Source organism: Loxodonta africana, chromosome 1, assembly GCF_030014295.1.
Source record: "Loxodonta africana isolate mLoxAfr1 chromosome 1, mLoxAfr1.hap2, whole genome shotgun sequence".
NCBI classification, from domain to species: Eukaryota; Metazoa; Chordata; class Mammalia; order Proboscidea; family Elephantidae; genus Loxodonta; species Loxodonta africana.
The window spans coordinates 184,217,235-184,238,734 of NC_087342.1; the positions used below are offsets into that span (position 1 = coordinate 184,217,235).

Here is a 21,500-nt window from a genome sequence, read left to right on the forward strand (position 1 = left end):
TTGGGGGGTAATACTTTTCAAAATCCTTCCATATATACATGTTTTAATTTACTGAAATAGTTATTGAATGGCAGACTCATATGATCAGAACTGAGGGATATATGATAACCCAAGAGGCAAGATACATTTGTTTAAAACTTTTATATTTTTCTATAGTAAATACCTAAATGTCATTGTTTATATTAAATGTTATTATAAATAATGTCATTTTCAGAAAGCTACAATTCTTCCTTTTATGCAATCCAATCTTTTTGTGCCCCTATATCTTCTGCAGCTATCCTTCATCAGGCCCATCCATCTGATCTTCTGGTGCACGGACCCTTATCAGCACACAACCTTCAACTTTATTGCTCTGTATCAGATAGGGGTTCCTAACTAGGCTGTACATTCTTAAAGGGCAAGGATTATGCCACTTATGTCTTTTGATTCCCACAGAGGTTTGTGACCAAGGATAAATTTAAAAAATAGCTGTTGACAACTGCTTCCATCCATTCCTTACTATTAGTGACATTTTAAAAAGGGCATTTTCATGCTAAGGTTGTCATAAAAACATTGCTGTTCTGATTCAGGTATTACAGAGTTTGGTTAAAATTCAGAGTCCTATATGGGCTGATATTTGAACATATATCCTTATCTATTTAGCAGGTAATCCATGATCAAAGCTGTTATCTCCTTAGAATACTATTTAGACAACTATAAACTGCTAAGATATTTGGCATAATTTTCAAATTATGGGTTAGTGATTATTGGGGGGGCATCTTTTGATAGAGAATTATTCTTGGCTCTAGATACTGAACTCTTTGTCTCCGTGGAGTGCTTGCCTCATCATTTTAATAAAAAGTCAGCTTAGTAAATTTTATAAATGAGACACTTGGAGAAGCCCTGCATTAAGAAAAGGGAAATTATGATACAGTTCGGAGAAATGAAGCACTTTAGCTCTGTCCAATAGGAGAGAGAGAACTAGGTTGTAGAATAAGAAATCATACATCCTGTTACAGCCCAGGGACACAACCTGTGCTATTTGTTTTTTATAAAGATTAAGAGTGTTTGAGTGAGAATAAGAAATATGTAAAGCAAGGAATGTAAAGCTGACTTGAAAGGCAATGGGTGAACAAATTCAGCTAAGGCTTAACAATCATTTCCATTTCCTGACCCTCAACAGCCTTTAAGTTAGTTGTTAAAGGAGAAAAGAGAAAGGGTGAGCTCTCATTCTCCCCACAGGCAAAGGTCTAGTCAAGGCCTGGGAGTGTATGCGAGGGAAGCAGAAGACGCTGGGCCTAGTGGACCAAGTTTCCCTTCTCCTTTTCTTAGGCTGGAAGTGGTCCCAGGGACACTTCTGAAAGCTTTGCAGCTCTAAGGACAACCCTTTTTGGGACTGCAACTTTATAAATCCAAAAGACTTTTAAGTTCTATACTAGAATCTTCAGTGCCTTTCAATTCTATAAGAAGACAATGAGAGAAAAGGGTAGGTGAGGATACCTGTGTTGAAACATATGATATACTAAGTGCTTTCATTAGAAAACCGTTTTTCATTAAACTTACAGATTATCACTTTGAAGCACATACTGCTTCTGCTTCTAGCTGAGAGCTTCACCTTCAGCTGACCCCTACCCAGTGACCAGTGCTCCTTAAATTTTACAGCGCTACCCCCCACCAACAGGTGAAGAAAGCACTCTTGATTCTCTCATTCTCTTTTTGCATTACAGATGCAGAATATCGCCAACATATCCATTTCAGAAACATACCAGATTTTATTAAAAATATCTCTTATTATATTCAAATGTAGTTACTGTAAAAGAAAATAGTATTTACTCTCTTGGGCAACACTGCTGATTTACAAAGCCCAGTATCTTAATTTTGCCAATATAACCTTTGCCAGCTATTTTTTTTAAATGATTAATAATTTAATCGGCTCACAATACCTCCATTCTGTAGACGTGGGGTGATACTAATCCTCATCCTCCTACAAATACTTTTAAGTTTTATTTCTTCCCAGGCTCTCCAATGAGAGGAAAAGGGGGCTAGATGAGCAAGAGGGAACAAAGGAAAACGTAGGACTAGTCTGGTTGGCCTAGGGATCAAAGCATACATCCCAGAATAACATTACAACAACGAGGCTTCTGGAACCCTCAGATTTCCAGAACAGTTCTGAGGCTCAGAGAGCCTCGCATGTGCGTGAACATTGTAAATCATCCAGATCAACTGCCATCACAAGGCCTGAATCCCTACCGAGCTGCTCTACATCCTCTGCTTGACTGTCTCCAAGAAAAGGACCTCACCGTCATCTAAGGTCTGAGTCTGGACACCTCTGACTGTTAGATACTGAGTCAAAATGTACCTCCCTGTAGCTTCCACCTGCTGAAGCCCGATAATATCTTCTGTGATTATAATTCTATTTCTATATGACAGTCTTTCAACGGTTTAAGGTTGGTTCATGTCCTTCCTGAGGTTTTTCCTGCCACCCACCCGCAGGTCTACATTCAGTATGGTCTCAAGTTTTCTCTCAGTTCAGGTGACTGGCCAGTAAAAATACTGAGGACCGTCAGAGGACAGCAGACCAAATCAATGTGACACAGAACAGAGCAGAGAAGAAAGATCACTTCCTATTTTTTCAGACAGCACTAAGATTGCAAGAGCGGTTGACAGAGTCACGTCCTCTGGTTCATTTTATGTGACTGCCAGCTAAATCCACTAAAATTTAAAAGTCACACTGTTAAGCTATGGTGTATTGAAGAGAGCTGTAGATTTGAAGTCAGTGGCTCTGTGTTCATGTTCTAGTTCTGCGACTTGATTCACTAAATGATGTTAGGCAAGTCAGGTTCTTCATCTGTAAAACAAGCAACTGGACTAGATCTCTAAGCTCCAGCCCAGCTCTCTTTACTTCTATCATCTCTCACCTCCATGACAGTTTCTGTTCCCAAGATCTACAATTAGCCCCACACACCCTTGCCAGTGATCTTGGGAAAATAAAAAGTGGCTCTTCCTAACCAATATTTTTTAACCTTCTATAGAAGCTGATAAAAAAGTTCATTCTTACCAGATTTGCAACTGTCTACTAAGTCATCTTCCAGGATAACCTTCATAGATCGTGGAATACTTCCAACAGATAGTCTTTGGACCTAGCAAGAAAAAGAAAGCAGATATTGAGGTTATCAAATACACATTGACTAAATATTCAGAAGCCGAGCAGTTCTTGAAATTACAGTTTGTTTCTCCGGTATTATCACCATCGAATTTAATTACGATGGGGATTTATGGAATTTTCTTGAAAACTGTGCCTACTATCAGTTTATGAATTCACTAAAACTAGAGTAAAATAAAAGCACCAATATGGAAAATACCTCTAAATAAAACCTATTTTGTGGACTGTCAAAATACAACAACTACTACTAATAAAACTACCTACCTCGAAAGGAGAGGTATTTCTCTTTCCAGATCTCTAGTCATAAGACCTGGGACAAAACACTGAGTCCCTTTTGATTATTCCTGAGTAACTGAACCCTGGTTTTATTCCATGTGGAAATATGCATAGTGAAAAGACTACATTTCCCAGGCTTCCATGCAGCTATGTACCAGTGGTCATATGAGTAAGTTCTGGCCAGTGAGAAATATGCAGAAATGTTTTAGGGGACTTCTGGGAGAAATGGAAACTTGGTTGGGTAGCATGCTCTTTATCCGTCCCCTCTTCTTCTTGCTCTGACTAAAATATCAATGAGGTGGAGTTTTAGCTACCATCCTGCACTATAGACAACCATAAGAAAAGAAGCCATGTGTTAAGAATGGTAAAGTAGAAAGACAGAAGGAGCCTCAGTCTTAAACACTGAGGGGCCTACATTCTAGCCCGTCTCCTTATTTTAAATGAGAGAATAAACCTTTCTGTTTCAGCTTTAAGTAAAGGAAAATCAGGCCTACCCTCATTTGTTAAAGTTATTGCTAAAGAGTTGGCACAGCAACTAAAATTGAGCCAAACCCCAAATTCTGCCCACTCCAATGTTTAGCCCCATTTCAATTTCTCCTGTCTCTTAGTTATGAACAGCTAATGTGAACTTCTTAAATATCATGCCTTTAATTTTAACATGATTATTAAGTCACTCCATAACCTTCTTGTCAATGCTTTATCTAAAAAAATTATTTAAATGGTTTATGGCTGTGTATAATTTCACCAAAATAATAATATTATTTCATGGTTTCTTATTCTGATATATGTGCGATGGTTTAAAGTTTGATCTTCCACAAAGTAATGACACAAGTTCCATTTGTAATCCATTATTTGTTCCCCAATTGTAGCAATTTACCCATAGCTGAAGACCACTTTGCTTTTTCAACTTCATGTTACTTTTCTAATTTATTTCATCATTTACCTGTTCCTGAATTTTGATTTCCTGATAATCTCTACACTTGGTTGGAGATGAAGACAAGCCTGAGAGGCAAGTGAATTTTGAGGAATCACAGCTCTCCAAGCTGGGACATGAGGATGGCCTGCAGAAGGTATAATACTGTTCAAAGTCAGCCTTGACCACAAATACGTGCTTGCACTTGTTACACATGTAGTCCCGCTCAAACTCCAGGACCTTCACAAGACTTGTTCGAATCACTGTCCCAGTGACAGATAAAAAGTGTCCCACATCCTTGGTTTTAGGGATATGCTCCCTCACCAGCTCAGGACAGACAGGCAAACCTGATGGAGGGGGAAAAAAGAAAAAATCACATCATCAACTTAAACCTTGGGATTTGACTCTATGGAATATATCTTTCTCATATTCCCTTGGTGATGGGGGGAAGTACAGTTTCTGGTGGGGGGCAACAACTTCATGTTTTCCTTAAGAAAAAATCAGATCATCAACTCTATGAAGAAAACAGAAAATAATTACTTCAATTAACAATTGTCAGTGAACTCTTTTCAAAAGCATGTATCTAGATGCTGTAATAATCAGGACTAAATAAAGGACTGATTTGGTAAGAGGGCTACCTCAGTATGATTTAAATACCCAGACGGCCCATATTCAACAAAGAACATATCGCCACTTGCCCCACCTAAAAGCAATCGCTGACTCTGCCTAAACCACAAAGAGGAGTTACAAAGAGATGGTAGCATGATGACCAAAGATTCCCACAGTGCTAGGAGGCTCTTACTATTGCTTTTTTAGTTAGGTTTCTGACAGAGTACAACTGCCCCATAGAGTTTCCAAGGAGCACCTGGTGAATTTGAACAGCCTACCTCTTGGTTAGCAGCCACAGCACTTAATCACTATGCCACCAGGGTTTCCTTCGGATTTATTAATGTGTAAATCTGACAGTATTTTCAAGACTTGAGCTACCTAGAGTTTTATCCACTGGCATCATTTTATCATTTAATAACTCTGTGTTTTTCACCATTAAAAAACAGTACTGAAAAGGTGCAAAACATAAAGGAAATTTATATGCAGAAAATCTGTTTCTCATGTTTGACTATGGTGCTATGCTGGAGTACAAAGATGCTGGCTGTGATGGTCAAAAGCCTATCTCTGAACAAGTTTATAGAGTGGCACTTGGTAAGTAAGTTGGTTGATGTACCATGACCCATTATCTTGTCTTCAGAATTTGGTGGTTCAAAAACCTGGTAAGTATGCACACTGAAGATGGATCTATCAGATTTACAAAGCTCCTGAAAAATAACCATCACAGGTATGATTATACTTTAAGTTCCGATGGCAGCACATTTTCTCCCTGTCGATGCGTCTACTCAGGAAGCCAAATGATAATAATCAAAAGGTTTTTTGGGTGGCATAGAACTTACAAAACATCAATAGTCCCCTCAACGCCCCCCCCCCCCCCCACACCCGCCAACGAATCAGATGAACTGATATATAAGGTACCAGGCTATGTTAACCTGGTGTATCCTACCATAGGCAGAGACTTGAATTTTCTCTGTTGGTCGGTCAGGGCTCTCCCTCCATACACTGTATACCACAGAGATAAGCATGGTGGACACCACCAACATTTGCCTCTATAACTTCCTTTCTTATGCTTCCAATGCTGACTCGCCCACTTACTAAATGGACATATTCTTTATTTATATTGATGCAGGTTGTATCACATTTTGCAATAAAGGATCCACACTTTTGCTTAGGATAATTTTGTATATATATGCTCTATTCTGTGTTGACTTGACAGGTTAACTCTCAGAAAACACACTTATTTTCCTTATTTCCAAGCTCCTGGGGAGTGCTACATGAAAAACACCTAGGGCTAACAGGTATTGCATCACATGTACGGGAACAGACCGAGAAGGTGGGACAGGATTAAAGCAGGTGTTTATCCAAAGATACCTACTCTATTCATTTCTCATTGTTTTCAGGCATCTGCTAATTAGCTATCTGCTGAGCTACCAAGAACACAGCAATATTTCTAGTTACAACCAAGCAAAAGCGAAAAACTTTTCATTAAAAACAGATCTTATTCTCCTGTCTATTATTTCATATAAGTGAAATTATAGAATATGTGGCCTTTTGTGTCTGGTTTCTTTCATTTAACATATTACCAAGGTTCATCCATGTTGGAGCATACATCAGTACTTCCTTTTTATGGCTGAATAATATTCCATTGTATGGATATATCACATTTGTTTACTTATTCAATTGTTGACAGGCATTTGGGTCATTTCCACTTTCGACTTTTATGAATAATGTTGCTGTGAACATTCATGTACAAGTTTTTGTTTGAACACCTGTTTTCAATTATCTTGGATATATATTTTGGAGTGAAATTGCTGGATTACATGGTTGAATACATTTAAAAAATAATTTGTTTGTAAAGAGTCACTAAGTGCTATCTATTGTAAAGTGTTTTCTACTGTAACTATATAGGATACTCAAGAGGGAAACATGATTATTAACCCAATTTGCTTCTTGAAATATACACAGAATCTCCAGCAATTACTTCAGAGAATGATGAATAAGCCAAATAGAAGGAGATCAGACAAAAATGAATGGGCTAAGAAAACTTATTTTGATAACAATTTCTTTAGATTTTTGAAACATCCATTCTTTCTTCCTTGGCCCCTAAAGAAATATCATTTTTGATCCCATTTCTACTCCCCTCATTCCTGTTCTGCTTCAGATACCAACTGATTATCCAGTTTAAATTATCAATATATTTAAAAATTAAAAAATAAAACACAACTAAGAGCACAAGAACTAGGACATGGAAAGTGTTGTGACTCTGATGTTGTGCATAACTGCAGACTGTCCTTTAAAGACCGAGACTGGCCAATACAATTTAATGGACTGGGTTTTCAATGAGATAAAATCTTGTATATAATTGATAAAGTCTTACATAATCGTATAGAGAGATGCTTGCTATTTTGGGCTTATACACAAATTTTGGTTAAAAACAAAGCTATGTGTAATTTTACTGTGGTTTTTTTCCCTAGAAAGCTGTTTTTGATTGTGTGTTTTACCATAAATAGCATCTTAGAATGAATGCGAACACACCCTATCTCCCCTTGCTTTCACAATAAGGCAGGCAAGAAATAATGAAGGCCTGAACTGAAATCTCCTCTGTATATTAACCCTTTTATGGCTACCCACAGATCTAAGAATAAGGAACCAAACAAATCTGGACTGCAGGGTCTTATGTGACTGGCTTCCTTTCATATGAAGCCCTCTGAGCGCTCACTTCACCTGTAGTATCCCCTTTGCCTCAACACTGTCCTCCCCACTCCACCCCTCAAAAATGCCACACTTAAGAGCAATGTGGTGATTGAGAATACAGACTCTGGAGCCACAATGTCTGGCTTTGGGTCAGAGCTCTATCACTTACTGGCTATGTGACCTTGAGCAAATTATTTACCCTCTCTGTACCTCAGACTCCCCTCCTGTAAAATGGCAGTAACAACAGGACCTATCTCACAGGGTCATTAGAAGATTAAAATAATGCATATATGTAAAGTTCTTGGACTCCCTTTTGGCGTAGTGGCTACGTGCTACAGTATCTGGCATATGCCGAAGCCTGCTGCCGTCGTGTCAATTTGGACTCATAGCGACCCTACAGGACAGAGGAGAACTCCCCATAGAGTTTCCAAGGAGTGCCTGGTGGATTCGAACTGGTGACCTTTTGGTCAGCAGCCATAGCACTTAACCACTACGCCACCAGGGTTTCCATCTGGCATACAGCAAGTGCTACTTAATAGAAGTTCTTAAATTTATCATTTTTCATCCTTTAATTTTTTTTAAAGCTCAGCTTAAACATAATTTTCTTAATCTTTAACTCACTTAGGCTAAATTCTCTCTTTTGTGTGCCATACCATACTGTTCTTCTTTTTCATATCACTTACCACAACTGAAATAAAAGAATTAACTAATTAATTTCTTCTTATGTTTCCACGATAGAATATAATTTCTATGAAGGCAGGGTTGAGGTAGATTTTACTCACTGCTTTATAAATAGAAAGGCAAGAAAATGAAAAGCAGACAGGGGAGAATAGATATGAGTGATATTAAAGATACTAAGTTTAGCCTGGTGGTGCAGTGGTTAAAGTGCTCAGATGCAACCCAAAAGGTCAGCAGTTCAAACCCCCCAGCTGCTCCAAGGAAGGAAGATGTAGCAGTCTGCTTCTGTAATGATTACAGCCTTGGAAACCCTATGGGGCCGCTCTATTCTGTCCTATAGGGTTGCTGTGAGTTGGAATCGACTTGACAGCAGTGGGTTATTTTTTTTTTTAAGTTAGCTTAGAGACCAGTTAGACGTAAGATGTGAAGAAAAGGGTGGAATTTGAAGTGACCCACCAGTTCTCTGGTTTAGGTAACTGAATGGAAGAGATTCCATTAACTGAGGCAGGGAATTCAGCAAGGCAGATGGTAGGCAACCAATAAATACCTATTGAAGGAATAAATGTGGAAATGCCATTTTCAGGTGAAGGGGGCACACAGTGAGTGAAGGGAAATTATGACTACAATTTTTAATATGCTGGGTTTACAAGAACATATCTAGTCTGAGATATCTGGTAGACAACAGGATATTTACATACCGAGCTTAAGAGACAAGTTCTGGCTAAAAATAAATAAAGGTGGCAGTTGTTGCTGTATGGTGGCAGTTGACATGTAAGTTCAGGATGGAGCCACCCCAGCAGAAGAGAATGCCGGATCCGGGAGAAGAGGGCCACATCTGAGCCCTGAGGACCCAACACTTAAGGGACAGCTATAGAGGAGGCAGAGAAGCCACAGCCAGAGAGAGGAATAGGCCAGAGAGTGCTGTTGATGGGGCCAAGGCTGCAGTTTCATAAGGCAGAGGAGGCAACAGTAGCAAACCCTGCAGAGAAATAAAGGAAGAAATATACTGAAAAGTGTCCCCCAGTTTGGCCATTAGTCAGTCACTGGTGACACTGGTGAGGGTAGTTTCAGTGTGGTGGAGGTGAATGAGAGAAGCTTATACCAAAGAAGAATTGTATTCTCTCAAAAGTTTGGTTATGAAAAGAAGAGCAGATGGAGTGTAAAGGTGGACCCAAAATTGAAAAGAGTATTTTTTCTTTTATAAAATGAGACTTGAAAGAAAATTCAGATGTAAGTGCTGGGAAGGATTCACGATCATCCCGGCCACCAGCTACCACATCCCCAGAACCCCCATGCTCTCCCATGGTTTTCTCCAGACTGGGTAACTAACTTCACAGCACCTGCCTTACCCATCTCCTTACCTTGGTTACTTACTCCATACTCACTGACCTCAGGGTTCAGGTGAACGTCTCATCTAAATCAAGATTCTTGACTAGAGGCCTTGGCTAGGCTTTAGAAAAGAAGGGTCCATAACTTCCTCTGCATAGAACCCAGAAGTACCGCTTATTTAAATCCTCAGTCCCATAGTTCTATGGGCTACCACATCATTATCTCTAAAAATCAAAATATAAGGACTTAGATTTTGGGACCAGTTGCCTAATCTCTCCCCACCTCGCCCCTTCTTCATTTAACAGTAATACCCTAACTTCTCTCACCACTACCCATACCTCTGATCTCAGAGTACACCCTTCAAGACCTCTCCAAACGGCTCTAACACGATAGTGGCCTTCCTAATCACTTACTGCCTGTGCTACCCATCCTGGGCCTTAATCACGTATTGCTTTCCACTGTTTACAAACTACTTCATATCTGGAGGGTAGGGCTACTTCTTGAGTTCTTTTCATGCCCCTCTATGCCCAGCCCAGTGCTTTAGCAAGCACTTTTAGCTAAGGAGAAAAACAGTGAATACAAAGGAAGAAAAACTGACTGTCCCTCCCTCTTTAGCCTTCCCTTTACCACATCTGGCCTCAAATCTTCCAGCCCAGCAACAAAATAGGTGAATTTTTCTGTGCATATCCTGGGGCTTCTCACTTCTGAACCTTTCCTGAGGCACTCTACATTGTCTGGAGCTCTCCTAACTTCACTTAACCAGAAGACTGCCCTCAAGTTCCCCTCCTGCAAGAAAAGTTCCCTAAGTCCAGGCTAGCACACTCACACACACATAAATGGAACAGCTAAACAAAATGGTCAAACGGATGCACAATGGCACGTTGTTGTGTGCCGTCGAGTCGAGTCAATTTTGACTCATGGAGACCCCATGTGACAGGGTAGAATTGCCCCATAAGGTTTCCTAGGCTATAATCTTCATGAAAGCAGATTTCCAGATCTTTTTCCCACAAAGTCACCGGATGAGTTTGAACCATCAACCTAGTGGTTAAGAGTGAGTGCTCAACTGTTGTGCCACCAGGGCTCCTTTACAATGGTATACATGATGCCTTTTATGTCTGGAGGAACATCCACCCAGGAAGCGTAAAAGGAAAATATTCCTTGGTTCTTGGGACACCTTCCTTTCCTTGCAAATGGTATCCCAGGCCTATGTACACTGGGCTCTGACAGATCTACACAACACTGACTTTATTCCAGTGTAAGGGGGCTGTGCTGAAGAGATATCATCCATGTGGGGAGAAGGCAGGTGGGAGGTGGGGGAGGCAAGGCTCAGGTCTAAGGGTCCCTCATATGCTCACCAACTCTCTGTTCTCCCTGAAGTGTGGCCAGGAAGAGTAAGCCCCCTGCTACTCACCCCAGCAAGGATCCTGTGTGAAACCCAATTACAGTATCTCTAAAGAAGAACTATGATAACAACCACAACCAATTTTTCCCAGGAGATCAGTTTTTAATTATCTTCTATGCTTTTATAATACAGGGCAATATGTCATCCTTAATGTTCTTAAATTAGAAACAAAGGAACAGTTTACACCTTACTGCATCATGTAAATGGTACCTATTAGGATAATTTTATTTTTTTAGAATTAAGCAAATTAACCTAAAGCATATCAGACTAAGTGGTTTATTTTCGTTATAGCTGTATTATTATAACGGTAGTTGAGGTAAGTACATTTCTGGATAGATTTATTCTTTTCATTTAGCATTCTTATGATCTTTAAATAAATTTGTAATACGAAAACAAAAACAAAGGTGACATTAAGTAAAACTATCATGTACAGTCCAAAAACTAAGTACTAAAAAAGGCTAAGAGGCAGCGTTTTGATAGAAATGAAAATTTATTTTAATCATTCTGTCTTACTACATGTATTACTATGTACGTTGTTGTTATTAGATGCCACAGAGTTAACAACAACCCATGGGGGTCGAATCGCCAACCTTTTGGTTAGCAGTTGGGCTTAACCGCTGTGCCACGACAATCTGTTTCTAACAGCTCCCAGGTGATACTGATCCTGCTAGTGCAGGATCCACACTTTGAGAGTCTTTGACCTAAAGTAACTGATACAAGCTAGCACAGTGACAATATTCTTGAAATATCTATTCAAAAATTGTTTTGTTCTTAACATTCTTGAAATATCTATTCAAAAATTGTTTTGTTCTTTTATCACTGAATGGGAGAGAAAGATATGGATTTTGGGCTTCAGCACTAACGGTGGCTTAATGCCTGGCCTCAGTAACCCAGGGAATGCAGTGGTTCTCAAAGTGGGGCTCCTGCTGCAACAGCTTCAGCATCACCCGGGAGCTGTTAGAAATGCAGATTCTTAGGTCTCACCCCAGACCCACTCAATCAAAAACTGGGGGTGGGGCCTAGCAGGCAGTGTTTTAACAAGTCCTCCAGGTGGCTCTGATGCCCACCAACGTTGGAGAGCCACCGCTTTAATTAACACGTGAATGCAATTTTTTGTCTTTCCCATTTACTTTGGTAAATGTAAAAGTAAAGGTGCATTTCAACACCTTTTATCAAAACCACTGGAAATGCCAAGTAAACCTTAAGCTAATAAAAATCCCAGAAGAAATGGAGATGTAAAAGTGAAATTTAATGCATATTCTGGAAAACACATCATAAAGTGTCTTATGCTTCTAAGGAGATTGACCCACAGAGACATCCTGAGTTCTAATAACCAAATGACTTGCCTAGAGTACAAGATGGAGGTGAAATTTACCTAAAACCAGACCATTTCTATCCTCTGAGCCTTTTTTTTTTGAGCCTTCATACATGTCATTCATTCTGCTTGGGGCACCTCCATCCCTCCCTGACCTTATCCTCTCTTCTTGAAGCTTCCCCTGCACCACATAGAAGAATCTGCTCCCTGTTCTGTGAGCTAATATACCTTGCATATAACTTGAGTGAGACATGGATCACATAACATAAAGCTGCCATAAAGCTTCTTTACAGTTATGTTTAATAGACGCACATATGCACATACCTATAGGCACGCATACACCATTTGGTAAATATCTGACTAGACAGCTGTTTCCCCTCTAGCCTTGAGCTCCTTGAGATGAGAGACTGCACCATATTCTTTTTGGTTTCCCACGAGCCTAACAAATGCCTAGCACAAATTAAGTTTGTAGAATAAATGCTACTATGGTAGTAACGGAAACCTGGTAGCGTAGTGGTTAAGTGCTACAGCTGCTAACCAAAGGGTCTGCAGTTTGAATCCACCAGGAGCTCCTTGGGAACTCTATGGGGCAGTTCCACTCTGTCCTATAGGGTCACTATTAGTCGGAATCGACTCGACAGCACTGGGTTGGGTATGGTAGTAACATGATTCGCAATTTATTTTGTCGGAGAAGAAGTAAAAAAATAGGTTAGGTCCTTCTGAGACCAGTGAGGTCACTTAGGCGAACACAATTTTATTATTTAAGCTGAGCATGGAAAGGTATCCAAACAAACCAAACCCACTGCCATCAAGTTGATTTCAACTCACAGAACAGAGCAGAACTGCCCCATAGGGTTTCCAAGGTGGATTCCAACTGCTGACTTTTTGGTTAGTAGTAGTAGCTCTTAACCACTGTGTCAACAGGGCTCCATCCAAACAAAAGGGCAACCTAAAACCATTTCAACATTAACTACATTAACGTATCTACTTTTTGCAACATTATTAGAAGGGAAAGTTCTTTCTTGATCCCAGCAGGAAATTATCTAGTGCCCTGATGCATAAAAGATTAATAACTCTCATAGTTTTATTCTAGCAAGTTTAACTGCAGATACTATTTTTCACACTTAAATCAAGTGTCTGGTCTTTTTTAGAGTATTACTTTGTCTCCAAGGAATTCTAGTCTAGTGACTCCTAACCTTTTTAGAATCATAGCAAGCAATCTTGTTTATTATAAATCTCCACCCTTCTGAAACATGCTAAAAGGTAAATATTTGTTTTTAAACAAAAGGGTGTCTTCTCCAAATTTAATCACAAATCACCCTTTAAATATTCTGGAGTCTGCTTTTAATTTCATCAAATCCTCCCTTCTCATAAACAGAATGAAGCTGAAGTAGCCTTCATTAGTTTATACAACAGTGACATATTTTGAATTCAAAAAGTAGGGGGTTGAAAGGGACTGTAGAGGTAGTTTGCATGAGAAGAAATTAAGGCTCAGCAAGATTAAGTGATTTGCCAAGTCTCCCAGCCTAGTGATGTAGTGCCAACCAAGTATCCTCTAAATTCAACTCTTATTTTCACCATCCCATATTATGCCTTCTATGAAATGGTTTCCATGTAACAAAGGAATGGAAAACTGTTGCACTGGAATGTAACATTTTCAAAAATTTCTATCAGTTACCAGTTTAATTCTGTCCACCCTGTTAAAAATCGATTTTAGAACAGAGAGGGAGGGGCAAGAAGCAAAGATTTGGAGAAGCAGGAACTTTCAGGCACTGCTCTGTCGCCACAAGTTGCTAAGCTCTTCATTGCATTTTCTGAGTGCAATGAACCTCACATGTGTTCAACAAAAATTTCAGTGTCTAATATGTGGTCTGCACGATGCTAATACTGAAATATAAGAGTTGATTTTCTAAAACAGTTTCGAAGATCTACGGGCAGCATCTATCATTTTTCTAATTCTTTGTATTATCAATTCTTTTACTGTTAGTAGCCATGAAAGCTCATAAAACTGCTTTGGATTACAATTTTATAGACACACAGACGGATATGGGAAATAAATAAGCAAGCAAGTATACTGTTGTCTGCACGCATTCTCCCTCCTCTCAGATGGCATGGCTAGTACTCCAGCCTTCCAAATGTCCTGAGAAGACAGTACAAAATCATTATTGTGCTCTACAAGAAGGGACCATTAACTACACAATGGATATATTCGCAAGTATAAGTACCTGTTATTTCTTAGCACTTTGAATTCAGTATGTGTTAAATTTTCTCTAAACCTTCCTAGAGAATAACATGGCAGTAAAATCCTTAAGTGACCCACCTGATATCCTGGCATGAAGATTCTGCTTCATGGAGACATCCTCAGGCTGAGAAAGGGACTGCAGAATTGTCAAGGCCGACCTTCTCAATGCGCTATCAAATATAGTTAGTACTTCATTGGGGAACACGTTGAAATATTCCCCAATTTCCATGTTGGTTTCAAAAAGGGTCATGGCATTAACCACAACTGGGTAATGAGCATCTTCATCCATTTCCTTCAAGATTAGAAGAATATCATTCTTATGGTATTCCGAAACATAAGACTCAAATACTTGACCCACCAGGGTAACTTGATCACTATTCATCTTGAATCTAGATAACTAAAGAAAAAGAAAGGACTGAATTACATCTTTGATATTCATGATTTGCCTGCAATGATATCAGAAAACATACAAAAGATTATTTGGTTATAAAGCATCTGACTTTGGGTCGCACTATAATAATCACAAAATAATACCTGAATACAAAATCTTCATTAGATCTGAATTACTTGTTCTAATCCTGGTACATGTACTTTTAAAATGAATGCGTTAAATCTAGTCAAAGAATTATGTTGGTACCCATTATAGCAACCGAAAATGGTCGAATTCATTTTCCATATCGTCCCCAAAACTTCCTCTTCATTAACCCTATAATGTATTATGTAAGAGGCCCTTAGTTTTTCTTTGGCTACATCTCGTACACACATTTGCTCTCAGGAATAAAATCTTAAAAGCTGGTGTTTTTAATTAGATAGTAGATAAGAACTACTTTAGCTGAAGGGAAGGACAATACTCAATACACGGGAAGGTCAGCTCAACTGGACTGGACCAAAAGCAAAGAAGTTTCCTGGATAAACTGAATGCTTCGAAGGTCAGCGGAGCAAGGACGGGGGTTTGGGGACTATGACTTCGGGGGCACCCAAGTCAATTGGCAAAATCTATTAAGAAAACATTCTGCATCCCACTTTGAAGTGTGGCATCTGGGGTCTTAAATGCTAACAAGTGGCCATCTAAGATGCATCAATTGGTCTCAACCTACCTGGATCAAAGGAGAATGAAGAACACCAAGGTCACAAGATAATTATGAGCCCAAGAGACACAAAGGGCCACATGAGCTAGAGACTTACATCATCCTGAGACCAGAAGACCCAGATGGTGCCCGGCCACAACCGATGACTGCCCTGACAGGGAGCACAACAGAGAACCCCTGAGGGAGCAGGAGAACAGTGGGATGCAGACCCCAAATTCTCATAAAAAGACCAGACTCAATGGTCTGACTGAGACTAGAAGAATCCCAGCGGTCATGGTCCCCAAACCTTCTGTTGGCCCAGGAGAAGAACCATTCCTGAAGACAACTCATCAGACATGGAAGGGACCGGACAATGGGTTGGAGAGAGATGCTGATGAGGAGTGGGCTACTTGTATCAGGTGGACACTTGAGACTGTGTTGACATCTCCTGTCTGGAGGGGAGATGGGAGGGTAGAGAGGGTTAGAAACTGGCAAAACGGTCATGAAAGGAGAGACTGTAAGGAAGGAGCAGGCTGATTCATTAGAGGGAGAGTAAATGGGAGTATGTAGTAAGGTGTATATAAGTTTATATGTGACAGACTGACCTGATTTGTAAACTTTCACTTAAAGCACAATGAAAATTATTTAAAAAAAAAAAAAAAAAAGAGCAGATTAGATGCAGAAGCAAGCAAGCACAGATGCGGGAAGAGAGACATCACACCATATGAAGATTGCTAAGGAACTAAGGAATAGAAAGTGAAAAGAAGTGAGGCTCTTCCCCAGAGCCTACAGAGACAGCCTTCCCTCAGAGCCAGTGCCCTGAATTTTGGACTTCTAGCCTCTTAAACTGTGAGGAAATAAATTTCCATTTGTTAAAGTCAAAAAAAAAAAAAAAAGCTAGTGTTTTGGCTGGTTACTTCTAGTAAAGTCCTTTGTATGTGTTCTGGTTCTGGGTTTTATTCATAAAAGAACATATCTTTCTCACTCTTTCTTTAGTTACTACACATACACATATTCACGTGTGTTGTGTGTTCTGCTATGTAAATGGAACACACTCTGTTATTCAGATTGACAGTCAGTTCTGACTTGAATAGACAAAAGACTGGCTTTGAAAATTCACATTTGGAGATGAATTTGTTTCCTCTTTTCCTAACCTAGGAAAATGATGGGCTTCAGCAACAACAGCTGCCAAGAATGTAAAAAAACTAGATAATAAAACTGAGGAAAAGAATGTAAGGAAAGGAAAAATTGGTCTTTAAATGGTAAGCAACTAGGATTGAAAATACAATGTATACCATTACTCTATTTCATTCCCCTGTCAATCTTTTTAAGAATTTTGTACCTAAAGATTAAAAGGGCCTACTCCTATTCTCTGTATACACACAGATCACAAATTACATATGTATAAGCCCAGGTCAGTGTTCAGTTCCTAACACCTCCCATGTGCAAGGTGCTATGCTGGGAAAAGCACAGCACAGTACAATGTGCTCTATGTCCCCAGGGAACCAAAGGACGGATCAAATGAAACAGTGCTCTACCAGCGGTAAAAACGCAACATGAGTAGGAGCACACAGGAGTGAGAGATGAGATTTTAATGGGGTGACAATGCTAGAGGTGGCAATGGACAGTTAAAAATAACTAAGCAAACTGATCATACAAGAGACTTCTTTAGTTTGGAAAGAGTGAGCCCTGGAGGAGAGGTGTACTTTGCCTAATTTCATTTAACCAATATTTATTATACTAGGCTCTACTAATACAAAAACGATGTAAGAAAGCTGTTCTGGAGTTCACAGTTTAGAATTCTAAACATGTTACAGCAACAATGTGGAATTAGGAATAAGTTGCCTTCTCTGAGAACCTAGTATTATTCCAGAAGATGTGAAAGGAGTACGGGGAGTACAGCAGAGTCAAGCCAAGTATCATGGCAATTTACAGGATACCAGTCTGAGATTAAGAAATGAGTACATGCATAATCAAGAGTATGAGAGAAAGTAAACTATGGGCCACCCCATTGACAAGTAATTTGGTTTTGGTTAGGTAATATAAATTCAGCCAAGTGTAAAGCAGAAGTGCTTCTGAAGGGACTAACCATACAGTATTTCCACGATGTGGCCCTTTGCTAACGAAATCTTAATTCCCCAAGAGTGGCTACAAAAAAAAAAAAAAAAGAATCCTATAAATGCATTTAGAGCCACAAATTAAGCAGTCTGAAAGACAGCTTCACCTAAGGCAGGAAGAGGGCAGCAGCAGAATTCAAGGTTCAAATAAAGGTCATATTAAATTTCTCCTAGTTAAACCAACAATGTATATGGTAATGACCATCTTTTAAAAAATAGCATTCGCTTTCAACATCTGTCTAAGACTGACTAATCTACTGTTTTCTAGGTACAGCTTGCTAACCCTACAAACATGCCTACCCAAATACAGACTAGGGCACATTGTTTTGAAAAAGGTCCTTTTACAACTTTCAAGCTCCCTTTACTTTTTCTTAGTGAATATCTGGGGCCAACACACGATCATCAGCGATTGTGTTACTTTATCCGCATGAGTCAGAATCCACTGGACGGCAACCAAAAACAGGCCGAGAAGAAAAGACAGGAGGGTGGATAACTAGCATTTTCTAACAGGATCCAAGGAACCCTGGTGGCAATGGTTAAGCGCTGAACTGCTAAGCGAAAGGTCGGTGGTTCGAACCCACCAGTGGCGCCCCGGGATTTCTGAGATTAAGAAATGAGTACACGCATATTCAGGAGTATGAGGGAAAGTAAACTATGGGCTCCCCGGGAGAAGGATGTGGCAGTCTGCTTCCTTAAAATTAACCAAAACCAAACTCGTTGCCGTGGAGTCGATTCCAAATCCTACAGGAAATCCCAGGGAGCAGCTCTCCCCTGCTCTGTGGGGTCACTGGGTCTGAACCCACTCCAGAGCAACCGGTTTTCAGCCCCGCCTACGGGAGCCCCGCCCCGCCGACGAGAACCACGCCCCTCTCCAGGGCCGCTGGAGCCCGCGCGCTAAGCCCCGCCTCTGGCCCCGCCCCGCTGGGCCAAGTTATCGCAGCGCCGCCTCACCGCTCGATCAGCTTCCCAACAGGCGGTCAACAAGTGTGGAGCCGAGCTGTTCTTGAAGAATGCTTCCCAAACTTTTTTAATCCAAAAGGTCTATGGACGCACCCCTGCTGCCTGGAAACACCTCGGCAAGTCTCTGACACGTCCCTTGCTCTGTTCCCGGGCAGCCCTCTTGCCTGATCGGTCCGGGAGTTGAACAGTTTTTTAAATTAACCATTCGTGGAAGAGACTTGGGACGAACCGCGGAAGAAAAGCAGCCATGAAACGAGGCAGCAGCTGTCACTTACTGGCTGGCGCCGGGTGTCAGAAGTCGCCGGGCGCGCTGCTCCGGTGGCTGAGCAACGTCCAGGGCTCCGGCCGCGCGGCGAGGTCGGCCGGGCCCGAAGGGCGGGAGGCGGGCCGGGGCGCGTGCGCGCAGGCTCCGCGGGTTGCGGCGCGCCGGGCGACGCCCCCGTCTCGTGGGCGGTCCGGGCCGGCCGGCGGTCCCGACGGATGCCCCGCAGGGCACCAGCAGGCTTTCCCGGCCAGCGGCTCTGCCGGGCGGAGTCCGGGTGGAGAAGCGGGCGGGCGGGCGAGAGCTCGGCGAGGCGCCGCGGGAGGCGCTGCGAGGCGGTCCGAGGCGGGGCGGGCGGGCGCGGCGCGGTCTGGGGGCGGGGAGAGCCTTGGGGCGGAATCTGGTGAGGGCGGTATGCGGCCGGCCTTTACGGGTTGTGCTTTTGGTGTAGCCCGGAAATCTTTGCCTAATATAAGGTCGTAAGAATTTTTTTCTTATGTTTTCTTTTAGAAGTTTTATAATTTTACATTTTGTATTTAGGTCTGTGATCCATTTTGAGTTAGTTTTTGTGTATGGTTTCAAATGTGGATTATAGGCCACTTTTTTGCATATGGACATCAGCACCATTTGTTGAAAGAATTATCCATTCTTCACTGAATTGCCTTTGCACCTGTGTCAAAAACCAGTTGTCCTTATATGTGTGGGTCTCAGACTATTTTCCGTTCTATTAATCTATTTGTCTGTCTTTACAGAAATAACCACACTGTCTTGATTTCTAAAGCTTTATAATAACTCTTGAAATGATAGTTTTTGCCTTCCAATTTTGTTCTTTTTCAAAACTGTTTTAGCTCTGCTGGATCTCTTGTATTTCCATATGAATTTTAGAATCAGCTTTGTCATTTTCTGTGGTTGAGGTTGCCGTCGAATCTATAGACCAGTATGGGAAGAATCTACATCTTAACAATATTGAGTTATCGAACCTTTGAACAACTTCAGTTTAATTAAAACCAAACCCATTGCTAGAGTCCATTCCTACTCCTAGCAACCCTATAGGACAGAGTAGAACTGCTCCGTAGGGTTTTCAAGGAGTGGCTCGTGGATTCGAACTGCTGACCTTTTAGTTAGCAGCCATAGCTCTTAACCACTGCTCCACAGGTCTCCTCTATTTATTTAGGTCTTGTTTAATTTCATGGAGCCTTGGTGGGCAGTGGTTAAGTGCTCAGCCGCTAACCAAATTGTTGGAGGTGCAAACTCACCAGCCATCCACAGGAGAAGGATGTGGCAATCTGCTTCCTTAAAGATTATAGCCTTGGGAAACCCTATGGGGCAGTTCTACTCTGTCCTGTAGGGTTGTGATGAGTCAGAATTGACTCAGTGGCATACAACAACATTTAATTCCTTTGAACGATGTTTTGTGGCTTTCAGAGTACAGACCTCGAACACCTTTTGTCAGATCTATCCCCAAGTTAGATTTATCCCTAAATATATGGGAGGGAAATCATGCTTTTTGATACTATTATTGTAAATGATTTTTTAAAATTTCAATTTCCAACTATTCTTTTTTATTATATAGACATATGATTGATTTTTAATGTTGATTTTGTATCTGTATTCTAGTCCCTGGGTGGCACAAAGGGTTAAGCACTGGACTCTAACAGAAAGGTGCCTTGGAAGTAATGCTTGGTGAAAGTAAGGCCTGCTTCTGAAAGGCCACAGCCTTGAAACCCTAGGGAGCAGTTCTGCTCTGCACCTGTGTGGCTGCCATGGGCTGGAAGCAGGTGTCTAGGCCTTTCTTCCTAGTCTGTCCTAGTGTGGAAGCTTTGCGGAAACCTACTCAGCATCATAGCAAAATGCAAGACCCCACTGCGGGAAGGGTGATGCCTGTGCATGGGGTGCATTGGCCAGGAGCCACACCTGGGTCTCCTGTCTGGAAGGCAGCTGCCTGAAGATCTTTTCTAGTACTCCCAGTTTCTCTTGAAAAAGGTTTGTCTCTTCATCCCTTACCAAAAGTTGTGGACGTATATTTGTGCAAATAAGAATAACACATTCTGTAGCTTCTAGTTCACTTAAAACTACTGGGAGGTGAAAAGACACTTGGCTAAGTCAGCAAGACTATATGCAAAACCCAGTTTGGAAGACGTATTTGTAAAGTAGAGGGTCAGTGAAAAAGAGGAGGACCCTCAACACAGTGGATTGACACAGTGGCTGTTAAGTGCAGGCTCAAACAGCAATGATTGTGAGGAAGGTGCAGAACCGAGCAGTGCTTCCTTCTATTGTACCTAGGGTTGCTAGGAGTCAGAACCAACTCGGCAGCACCTAACAACGACATTCATGAATGTTTAAGTTTAGATCTTAATACAAAATTACAAGCTTCAAAAAAACCGAGTAAATACCATTAAGAGGATACAGACTTATAGCTAAATAAATTTGTGGATATTATTTCCTACAGTGTATGTATTTATAATAGTTCTTGGTTGCAAGTAACAAACTATTTTGC

General features: G+C 40.9%; 1 protein-coding gene across 6 annotated transcripts in view; it reads right to left on the reverse strand.

The window, feature by feature from the left end:
* Positions 1–19,114, reverse strand: part of MCM9 (minichromosome maintenance 9 homologous recombination repair factor) — a 101,176-nt gene extending 82,062 nt beyond the window's left edge. For 5 of the 6 annotated variants that reach the window (XR_010322803.1, XM_064290323.1, XM_003404250.4 and 2 more), the window contains exons 1-4: positions 18,733–19,114; positions 14,676–14,994; positions 4,362–4,678; positions 3,038–3,119 (exon numbers count right to left, since the gene is read on the reverse strand). Coding sequence is in view for 5 of the 6 variants with exons in the window: in XM_064290323.1 (XP_064146393.1) it covers positions 3,038–3,119; positions 4,362–4,678; positions 14,676–14,979 (703 nt within the window). In the remaining variant the exon portion in view is untranslated. The remainder of the gene's footprint in view (positions 1–3,037; positions 3,120–4,361; positions 4,679–14,675; positions 14,995–18,732) is intronic. The other variant, XM_023539698.2, reaches the window with a different exon arrangement.
* Between the last annotated feature and the right edge of the window lie 2,386 nt (positions 19,115–21,500).